Genomic DNA, 11,668 nt, shown 5'->3' on the forward strand with positions numbered 1-11,668 from the left:
ACAGTGAAGTGAAAATCTTGCATCCTGCTCATGAAGTAAAAAAAACTTAGAATTACAAACTGGGTGCAGCATAATCATTGTTCACATGGTTAAAGACCTCGCTGTCAGTGTCACCTGTCAGAAGTCAGCAAGTACACATGCAATTATAACACACAATCTATTAGTATTAAAAACTGAAGTCAAGTGTACTGAATTCAAAATCTTACAGAATAGAAGATGACAGTCGTTTTCTGAATTCAAAGGGAAATCTATGATAATCCAGAAAAATATAACTGGGATACTCCACACTGTCCATACAATAGGCTATAACCACCCTAAATGTTTCCTAATAGGAGCACAGATCTCATTTAAGCATAGATCAAGCTAGGACAAACAACATGAGACTTCCCTGTAAAGAGAAACCATTATCTGAAGTCTGTTCTCAGGGCTCTCCAACTTCTAATAATGTCAGTACCCATCCACTACTATGTAACATTCAAATTGTGAAAACACTATTTTACCACTCATCAGCAATCTAAATCTGAGAGCTGCCAAGATCAGGACTACAAATGTAGCATGGGAACCAAAACTGGAGAGAAAAGATAGCCACTAAATAAATTAACTATGCGTTTGTGGTGCAGACTAGAACATGATTTTTTTTTTTTTTTTTTAGGGGGCATGATTCCCATCAATATTAGAGGCCCAGAAAATCCCTTTGAGTCATATGCTCTAGTAGTAACCTGGTCTCAGAGTTCACAGGAAAAAGAAGTAGCTTTTTCTTACAGTGAGCTGATGAATAGGAGACTGACTTGATTTGCCAGTGACCAGAGAAAAAAAAAAAAAAACAACACTGTCCCCATGCACTACAGGTCATCATATCTACCAAAATTCTGAACCTCGAGGACATCAGGAGTACTAAAAGAGCATGACTGGGTGCAGAAAAGGAAGAGATAAAGTGTGGTTATATAAAAACTATCAGTTTTGTCTGGCTTTATTTAAAATGTAGGTTTTATGTCAGTTTTCATACTCATCTTTACTCATTCTTTCTTTCTAATTTGAGTAAATTGCGTGAATACTATATCTTCCTCCAATAGAATGGCTGTAACAATACAACACTAATTCATAAAATATGAATATTAACACAAGTGCCTAAAGCAATTCCCACATTTAAAAACAAAACAATAAAATGAATCAGCAACATAATCTAGGCCTACAGTCTGCAGACTAGTGACACTGTTTAAAGGCATAACAACAGAAGACTGATAAATTCAATCTTTACAAGATCTAAGATAATACACAGCTCCTTTTTAGTCTGGACCCTGGAATTTTGCTTTAAAGAAATTAATGAAAAATAAAAATGAAGCTCGAGATTTTATCTGAAGTCTAAAGTCTAGCACAAACTTTTTAGTTGTTGAGTGGTCTTCATTGTTAAACAGTAAACAAACTACATGCCAAATTTGTTCCTGATTGTTCAACACAGCAAAAAAAGTCAAAAAGATATTTTATGAAAGGTAATGCAAGACACATGGCTGATGAGAACTCTGAAGCAAAAGCACAAGATTCCCTTTCCCCCGAATAATATTTAGTTAATGCACGGAATTTTTCAATGGCTCATTCTCTGGTTCTGATTTTGATTGCTAGCATTAAGCAAAATTACCCTGTTGCTTCCCAGTGGCTTAGAAAAACTACTGTATGTTTCAAGAAGTCAAAAGCAGGAAAGCCACTGTACAAATGCTTGTAGCTTGTAACTTTTGCAGAGAGGATGCAGAAATACAGAAGTTCCAAACAAGATCTTAGAAGATTGAATCATGGCAGTAATGCAGGAATCTTCTGAGCTGGTGTTGCAACAACAGTTCTTTTCTGTGGATTCCAGCATATTCCAATCATAAAATACATGATGAAAGAATTGGACCCACCATATCTGTCACATGAATATCCATGCCTCCTTACAGAATAATGTGAGAATATCCCATAAAAGCTTATGAGTTATTTTTAATTTATTTAAGGTAAATCCAAAAATTACTTCTGGCTAGCAGTTGTGTGAGAGGAAAAACACACACTACACCTAGTGAGGATATTTTGCTATAGCAGGAGATAAAGTATTTCTATTTAATGTTATTATTTTGTTTTGTAGGTATTAAGTTCTGACTGCCTAACAGCCTACCTGTGCTGATGGAACATACTGATCTAACTAAACTCAATTTTTACCATTTCAGATGAAAAATTACTTAGATTGCTTAGATTCAGATATGCAGTAATAAGTCAGAAAAACATTGTGATCTTCAAAAAGAGAAAAAATATCAGTAAAAATAATCACAATATTCTAATTTTAAAGATTAGAGTGGGGGACTGAAATAAAATACCAAAGTTTAAATTCTTTAGCTTAAAAATAGATTACAAGATTATTTTTTTTTATGCCTAAAGCTATTTGATAGTTTACCTCATTATTATGTACCACAATTATATCTACCCCTTCTTTCAGCATTTAAAGGATATGGGTACCTAAAAGTTTAATTTCTAAGTTTGTAGCTCTTCTGTTTCTAATCATCTAAACGTCTCAGTGGGTTGGTTAGTAACACAAGTGAGTAGTTCTTAATTATTTTATAGAAAGTTAGATGAAATCAGGGAGACAAATAGAAAGCTAGAGAAAAAAAAAGAAAATGGTAAGTGAAAGAATGGAAAAAAGCCTGCAGAATAAAATCTGCAATGTTGCCATTTTAAAAGACACATGGTTACAGTCAGAAGCACAATATTATTTGCTGTACTCACTCCCAATGAACCCTTTCGATTGCAGCTGCCTCCTTTTCTTTACAACTTTTTTTGTTCTTGCTGTTTGTACTGATCTCCACTAAGCAAAATATATAGTCATAAGAAAAATCTGCATTATTCTCTAAATCATCATCAGCAAAATGCCCTGTCCATAGCAGAGTGATTGGGAACTAGATGATTGAGAACTGGCTGACTGGCAGAGTTCAGAGGGTTGTCATCAGCAGTGCAGAGTCTAGTTGGAGGCCTGTAACTAGTGGTGCTCCCCAGGCTTCGGTGCTGGGTCTGGTCTTGTTCAACATCTTCATCAACAACCTGAATGAAGGGATAGAATCCACCTTCAGCAAGTTTGCTGATGACACAAAGCTGGGAGGATTGGCTGACACACCAGAAGGCTGTGCTACCATTCAACAAGACCAGGACAGACTGGAGAGTCGGGCAGGGAGGAACCTGATGAGATTTAACAAGAGCAAGTGTAGACTCATGCACCTGGGGAGGAATAACCACATGCATCAGTACAGGAGAGCAGCTCTGTGGAGAAGGACCTTGGTGTTCTGGTATACAACAGGTTGGCCATGAGCCAGCAGTGTGCCCTTGTGCCAAGAAGGCCAATGGCATCCTGGGGTGCTTTAAAAAGAGTGTGGCCAGCAGATCAAGGGAGGTGATCCTCCTCCTCTGCTCTGCCCTGGTGAGGCCACATCTGGAATACTGTGTCCAGTTCTGAGCTTCCCAGTTCAGAAAACACAGGGATCTCCTAGGAGTCGTCCAGTGGAGGGTCACAAAGATGATAAAGAGACTGGAGCATCTTCCGTGTGAGAAAAGACTGAGTTACCTGTGTCTGTTAAGCCTGGGGAAAAGAAGACTGAGGGGGGATCTGATTAATGTTTATAAATATCTGATGGGAGGTGGGAGGCAAATGGATGAGGCCAGGCTCTTCTCGGTGGTGTGTGGCAATAGGACAAGGAACTAAAACTTGAACATAGGAAGTTCTGCACAAACATGTGCAATAACTTCTTTACGGTAAGGGTGAAGGAGCACTGGAACAGGTTTCCCAGAGGGGTTGTGGAGTCTCCTATGGAGATATTCAAGACCCATCTGGATGCCTGCCTGTGTGACCTATCATAGGTTACTTGCTTTAGAAGGGGGTTGGACTTGATCTCGAGGTCCCTTCCATCCCCTGCAATTCTGTGATTCTGATTCTGTGATCTTTAAGATCCCTTCCAACCTACGTCACTCTATGATTCAATGAAAATCAATACTTCTCTCATCTAAAGTATTTTTTGCACTTCCATACAAATTAAAAATAACAATCTTAAAAACTTGATTTTCATGTTGGCACTAAAACTTTGTTTAACTTGTAAATCATTACTGATAGAAATACAGTTCAGGATATTCACGAAAGTTGAATGTTATTTTAATGTATTAAATCATGATCACCGTACTAATATCCATTTTTTAGGTGACATGCATTCAATCCATATGTATATCTAATTCTGAAGTAACATGAGTTTAGATGTAAAAATCTGCTGTACTATGTAGCTTTGCTTCTTGCTTTCTCAGCAGAATAAGGGCAGGTAGACAGATGGGAGAAGAAACGCATATGCTTTTAACTGTGTTCTGTTCCTTTCTTTTCCCTTGATGGCATCTAACACTAAAACATCAAACATGCTGACCAAGAGAAGCATCTTCATCCTTCCAGCCATTCAAGGAAGGGATGGAGAAAGTAGTATTTGAAAGACCTAGAAGTGCTTCCTATAGAAATGTACAATCACCAGTCTCCCTGGAAAGATGGCCATAATTAAGGCGGCTCAGTTCAGTTTCCGGTACAGCAAGAATTTTATACAGCCCAAGGTGGCAGCCATCTTTCTTTTGAGATTCAAGTATAACTGGGTTATACTTTTCAGATGTGGAGCTTTCAGTCTCTCAGAACAGCTGGATCTCACTACATACCAAATCCTATTTTTCTCTTTAGTTGAGCAAACTTTCAGTACAACCTTCCCCTACACAGGTTTTCCAGTGCATAGAGGAACAGAATGAGGCCATTATCAGACACTCTAAAAGTGGCTTCTCTGATCAAGAAATGACCTCTCTTGACTTTACAGAATCCATAAGATTTTAAGCAGCAGCAGCTAAACCATGCCATTACATCAGCAGAAGCATTCAGTACTCGTGATGATATGCATACAAAGTAGAGAAACTTCCAGAGCTCTTTGGTCTCAAGATGAGATTACAGTAGCGTCAGATGCCAAACTCACATTTGTTTTTAAACCTGCAAATATATGACCTGAATAAAAGAAAGCAGTAAGAGGAAGAAAGAAGGAGAAACACGTGTAGTTACGAGATCACATCAACCTGGAAAGCCTGAACAGGTACAGAGATTTGATGCATGGTTAAGTTGTGTTTACAGTGAATAATTTTGAAGTTAATACAAGAATAAAGCAAATAATCAAGAAAACATGCAACAAGTTATATAAAGAATAGAGTGAGAGGTAAAAAGCAAAGATCATTCAAAGAGCCTCTGGTAAAAAAATTATCCTTACAAGCAAAACAAATGAGATATTCAATTTCATAAATATCTTCAGGACATCATTAATAGCATATAAATAAAAATGTTTTGGAAAACACTAAAATTTCTGTCTGTGGGGGCAGCGGAACTCCAACTGTCTCTAGAGAGTGCACAACAGAGCAAGAAACAGTTGTGCCAATGACATAGGTAATAGATCAATAAATGTGGATACAGAAAACTTCTTAACACAGTACCTCATCTATTTGCAGAAGGAACTAATTCTCCTTTTCAGAATATTATTTTTCCCTTGATGTCCTTCCTCATTAATGAATAAATATGAATAATCTTTTATCTGTTAACTCAATATGACATTAACTGTATTTACCAATTTATACTCATTTTATGTGGCATTTCATTCCTAGTTTTCTATTACCATGGCGTCTTTGTATTCAACTTAGAAATTCAAAAATGCTGAAATAATTAACCAAACACTTTTATTGATGCATCTTGTTTGCATCTAAGGCTTTTGAAACAAAATGAAACTTAAGTAACCTATTTATTTTCTGGAGTGGAAGTGAGAGATTAAAATCTTAATTTCAATAGATTTATGGTGGACTTCCCATATGAGAATATCTTTAACATTTTTCTTCCATTTACATGATAGATTACAAACATATGGTTTGCTCTTGAAAAGTTCTCTACAGTTAAATGTGTATTATTTTCCAAAAATACCGATCATCAGCAACGTTTCTAAGATGATGGTTCAAAACCTAGGAAAGTAGTCTACTCAACTCAATTCAGTCCCTTCTGTCTACCTATTGTGCTGATATTAAGATTTTCTGATTATATACTATTTTTTCACAGAATCCATTCAATACACACTGGCCAATGTTCTCCACGGAAGAGAACACTGTGAGTCTTTAATGTCATGTTTGCCATCATTCGTTAGTATTTGGCCTTAATCAAGAGATTTTCTTCCTTCTTCACTAAGTACACATTTTTAAAGTGCTGCAAAAACCAATAAAAGCGTCTTTACTCAGGTAACAGTTCAATTTACTAAATAGCCAAAGATTATAATTACAAACTGTACTCATTACACACACTCTGCAGAAGATATGGAAAAGAGTATATGAAAAGTAGGATCCATAGTGTAACTAAAAGCAATGTTCTAACTACATGACATGGCTGAACAAGACACTCCAAAATCAAGTTTTCATCCACTGATTGGGGCAAATGCTATAGGTTTGATGGAGTAAATTATTTGCTGACACCACTCCAGGCTCACAATAGGTTTCTGAGAGAAATCACTCGAGATAGAGTAAGAGATGACACAGAATCATACTTAATATACTCTATATTTCCACCTGTCACATCTCATTTCTTCACTCTTATCTCAGTTATTCACCTTAACCTCCTCATGTTCCTTATTTTCCAGTCTACCATTACAGGGTTAGGAAAAAAGTCTTCAGAATTATACTTGAAGTCTCTTTTGAGCAACACAAACTGGTATTTCATATAGCTTGCAGAGAGGCAAAATTTGAGGAATGCTTTACAGAGCTAATAGAAGACACGTCTGATAAAAATCTTCCATATTTCAAGTGCACAAAACTGCGTCGATATGAGCAAAAACAGACTCTGTATTCTTTTTTAAAATAGCCAAAATGAAGTTGACACCCAACGTGGGAAAGAAAAACAACAAAAACTCAACAAAATTTGCAGCCTAAAGAGCTAACTTTTGGCAAAGTTATAATAACAGGGGCTTATAATGAAAGCCAGACCACTTTAATATGTAGTAATGGCAGTTCCACCTATAATATAGCCCATAAAGGACTTTCTTTGAAGATTAAGTAGGCATCCTCATTGAGCAAGTCTGCACACATTTACAGCAGCTGCGAATTTGACATATATGTATTATCAGAGAAAAGTAAATCACAGCTTTTTTCATAGCACCAAATAAGAGACAAAGAATAAAATCAATTGCATTCATAAATAATACTCTTTATTTTTCCCCTTTTTTACTGTGATAGAATGGATTTTAATGTGGCCTTCACACAGTGCTAGGTGCAAAACTCTTTTTTAAAGAATTACTGATTTATATTTTCTTCAGCTATTTGCAGATGTTCATACCAATGGGAAAAAACGTTAGAAACAATACTTGGCTAGGGGTAAAATTAACTCAGTTTGTAACTCAAAGAGCAAGCAAACAAAAAATTCAAACCCCCACAGTAATATAGATAAAATTATCACTTTAAAAGGTGATACCATTTACAAATATTTATGTCATACGTGTATATACACATACACAAGCAAATAGGTGCATATACTATATGTTAGATAGCATAAAAAACAGTATGCAGAACAGCAGCTTACTGCAAAATAAGTATTTTACCTACTAAGCCATCCACCAAACTATCAAATCTTTCTTCAGATTAGCTAAAACTTATTTTTCTCCCCTCAATATGGCCTCTTCTTGAAATATATTTTTATTTCAGCTTACAATAAAAACACTGTGGTATTAAAATCAGATGTTTACATAGAGTACAAAATATTTTATGCCTTTGAAAGCTATCTGGGTATTTTTACCTGACAACTATTTCCAGTTCGGCTAGCATTTTGCATCCAATATTTAAAAGAAATGCATCCGCTTAGCATACCCACATGGCAATGTAAGGAGGAAAAACAATTGCCAAACTAGAAATTTTCTAGAGAGCAGCACAGTAAGTTTTACAGATCCTGGTTTATTATGTTCTCCTGGAGCTCAACAGGTGATAGAACTCATCTGCTTTGCATAACACATCCCTGTAAAAATCACTACAGAAACACCATTTGTAAGATCTTTACAATACCCATAACTACCATAGAATCCATGCAAGTCAGTAACCACTTAAACAGCACTTGGTGCTTTCTATATAAACATACTTGTGGAATTACAGTCATGCTTTCTGCAAATAACCATTTCTTCTGCTAAACATGGATGGACTTCGTTACCCAAGTGTTTATTGCAGTACAAATGAAGAGAATTTCAGAATGAAGGCCTGTGTTCCAAACTACTTAGAGTGTGTACGTAGAATATACTTTTTGTATTCTACTTCAATTTTCCTCACTTTGATGCTATGAAAAGCCCAGATTATGTACACATGCAAACACTGAACTTTGTCATCTGCAACACATGCCAGCTCAGACTGTAGTTCTAATGAAAGCCTATGATGCCTTCTTGTGTTGTTTCAAGCACATTTGGATATCTATTGGTCAATCTCTTTCCCTCAGGTACTACCATGCAACAAATCAGACTTCCCCATTAGGTAATCTCTCTTTCTTTGGTGGAGGATTTGTTTGATCAATGGAGGAAGAGAAGCACACGAGATTCTCTTTAATCAATTTAGGTAGCCAACATGAATATTTGGTCTAAAATATGGCAGCTACTTAGATTGCCTTAACTTCTCTGTGAAAATTCCTGCCATATACAACTTGTTACTTCCAAAGAAGTTAAGAACAATCAGTCATTTTCAGGTAGCTTTATCTACCTTTTATTTATTGTTAAGTATTTTCTCATTTCAAGAAAAATGTGTACTGCAAGTATTAAAATCCCTGTGCAATGTTTACTTATAACTGCTGTCTATTTCTATCCGTTGTTTATGCCACATAATTAAACAATCATGATTTCTGCTCTGTTTAGAGACTTGCACCACTAAACCTCAGGAAATGTGAGTTGAGTAACTGTTTATAGAGAAAGCATCAAGTATGCTTTTGAACTTTGGAGATGTGTTGCAGGACAGCAAGACAGCAGCAGCTCTGTTACCTTTCCTCTTTTCCCAGTTCAAACTATCTGGTGCAGCGCACAGGTAACATGATGTGTAGCTGCCCTATCCTGCCCATCCATCCAGATAAAATCTTATCCCAGCATCCTACCATACCCATCTCAACTTCAGTACTTCTTCTATTGCCTGCAGCAGATCGCTAGCACAGTAAAAAGTATGCAAGAGGGAACGTATCCATAACTGCTAGGTATAGAGGTCAAATTCAAACATGAAATCTGCATGGACATTTTGAAAATGTCTCTGCACACCTAATGTGGAAATAAAATCTTGTACAGTGATAATTTAAAAAAAAAAACAGAAAGAACATCGTAGTCTTGAGTTCAGAAAAGCAGAACAGAGAAGATGAGAGATAAAACAAGAATTTTAAACATGATTTAGCATTCTACAGAATAGCAATAATAATGTCTCCTCTGTAGCCTGAAATGTTAATTGTGAATTAAGTACCAATCATATCACCAAAATTTGGTTGTGCATTTCATATCCAAGAAGATTAGAGCCTCCATCTAGTCAAGTGCATATTCAGATTCAATTCTTCTACCCCAAGTTTAAAATTTTACATTTAATATATAGTGTGGGTTTTTTTGTACCCTATTTCGAAAAATCAGTTTGATTATGTTTTCCTGACTGTTTTTCATTTTTAGTATGCATAATTTTATATTCACTACATATAAACACTATAAACTTGGAACTGTTATCATTGGTATAACATCAGGAATTAGATTCTTAAATGTCATTTTCCTCTGAAATCATGGTAATTTACATCCATTTCTTCCATTTATAAAATCCTTCAGAATAATGTATGTACTGCTCATTTAAGTATTGCACACATAGAGTCAATTTCAAGCATCTTATCTGCACCTCTTTATATATAAAGTGGATAAAGCAAAGTTTTAAAAAATAAATATAACTACCAAGTAATTAATTAAACAAAATGTCATTCTTTGACAGCTTTGGAAAGCATCCTACATCCTCTCCTTTTCTTATATTTCTATATAGCATATATACGGTAAAAATTTCAAACCTGAAAAAATAGCTGCATGCAAAAAATCTTTTATGTAAAAGCCAGCCTAGAAAATATCTGAAAGTAAATGGAGTACTCACTTGTTTGGTCTTTGTTTTTGTAATGGTGTCCGAAATAGGTTTCTTCCTCTCTTTAACAGCTGTTTTAGAAAATAGTTCTTCAAACTCATGATAATCTATGGAAGGCTCTTCAATTTTTTCCCACACAAGTGAAGCACTAGAATCTCTAAAGTTAAGCAAAAGACCTATGTAGGGCAGTGTCAAACTAAAATCATAAATGGTGGAATGAAGAAAATAAGATAGCAGCAGTTTACAAGTTGTTGCCTAACTTCTACTAGCAACTTCTACTAGCAGCATTTTGATAAGATATACTGTTGATTCTCCCCAGTACCTCTTTTCTTTGTTCACACAGGAAATTTGTCAAACTCATTTATATTTCCCACTTTACATGCACAGGAATATAAATAGGTTATAAAATACACAGACATGCACACAAAGAAGTAGAAATGCACAGCTATCTGCAGACCACCTGTGAGACAGTGGCAAGAAGAAACTGAAGACAGAAGATGTTCATCTTTAGATAGTAACAGTAGAAGAACTGTCAGTACTCAGGGAGAAAGAAGAGATTAATAAGGAAACATTCTTTTTCATGACCAAGAATTGTACTTTACAAACACATGAAAACCATCAACAACCAAACCCAAGTATTTCAGTATCATATCAAGTGATAAGAGCTACAAGTGATTTATACTCCCATGCTACATAAAAAACTGTGGTTTGAATCTGTCTGCTAAATGTACAAACTGAGAAAAGGTTTCTAGGTCACAAGAGAAAGAAAAGAGGAGACTAAAAACTGTTCAGCATACATTCATCTGGAGGAAAGACACAAGCAACATTTGTTCACTCTTGCTCAAGAGAAAGATCAACTCTGTCCTGAAAGTTGAGTGGGGAAAGCACAAATGCAATGCTAAAAAACAATTAATGGAAAGGTTAGTGGCGTACAACCACCCTAGGACTTCTGATTAAGATATGGTATGCAACTCCATAGGACAGCTGAAAACACTGCCCTCAAAGACCTTTCACGAGTAAATAACATTACCCAGAGTTTGTGCTTATAACTGGAATAGGCTAACCCTATTTAAGTACCCAACTGAAAATAAAAATTCTGCTTCCTCTAAGTCTCTCTTAAAGATCTGCATAGTGGTAAATAAATCCTTTTGCTCATTACATGATACTATGAAGACAGCAAAAACACACTATTCACAACTATATCGCTTACCTTTTACTGTGGAGCTGAATTCTTGTCCAATAAAGAGGCTTCATTGGTCGAGAAGGCTCTATCACGTGTTTCCTGCTCCCCTTCTCCTGATTCATACCCATTGCAAATAAACCAGATGGTAATGGTGGAGGAAGAAATCCACCAGCTTGTGGGACTGCTGTATAGGCACTGCCTTGAGCCGGTGGCGGAAGGGGTGGTGCTTCTCCAGGCAAAGGTGGTGGGGCTGCAGGTGGCACTCCCGCACCAGGCAGAGGAGGCGGCGGAGGTGGCACTCCCGCACCAGGCAGAGGAGGCGGCGGA

The 11,668-nt window shown here is 36.3% G+C and overlaps 1 protein-coding gene across 3 annotated transcripts in view; it reads right to left on the minus strand.

The window, feature by feature from the left end:
• Window positions 1-11,668, minus strand: part of FMN2 (formin 2) — a 151,506-nt gene that overhangs the window by 93,094 nt on the left and 46,744 nt on the right. For all 3 annotated transcript variants that reach the window (XM_021392688.1, XM_021392687.1, XM_021392689.1), the window contains 2 exons: window positions 11,369-11,668; window positions 10,171-10,315 (listed from right to left, as the gene is read on the minus strand). The exon at window positions 11,369-11,668 is cut by the window's right edge and continues 1 nt beyond it. In XM_021392688.1, the coding sequence (XP_021248363.1) occupies window positions 10,171-10,315; window positions 11,369-11,668 (445 nt within the window). The remainder of the gene's footprint in view (window positions 1-10,170; window positions 10,316-11,368) is intronic.

This window comes from Numida meleagris, chromosome 3 (assembly GCF_002078875.1).
Source record: "Numida meleagris isolate 19003 breed g44 Domestic line chromosome 3, NumMel1.0, whole genome shotgun sequence".
Taxonomy (NCBI): Eukaryota; Metazoa; Chordata; class Aves; order Galliformes; family Numididae; genus Numida; species Numida meleagris.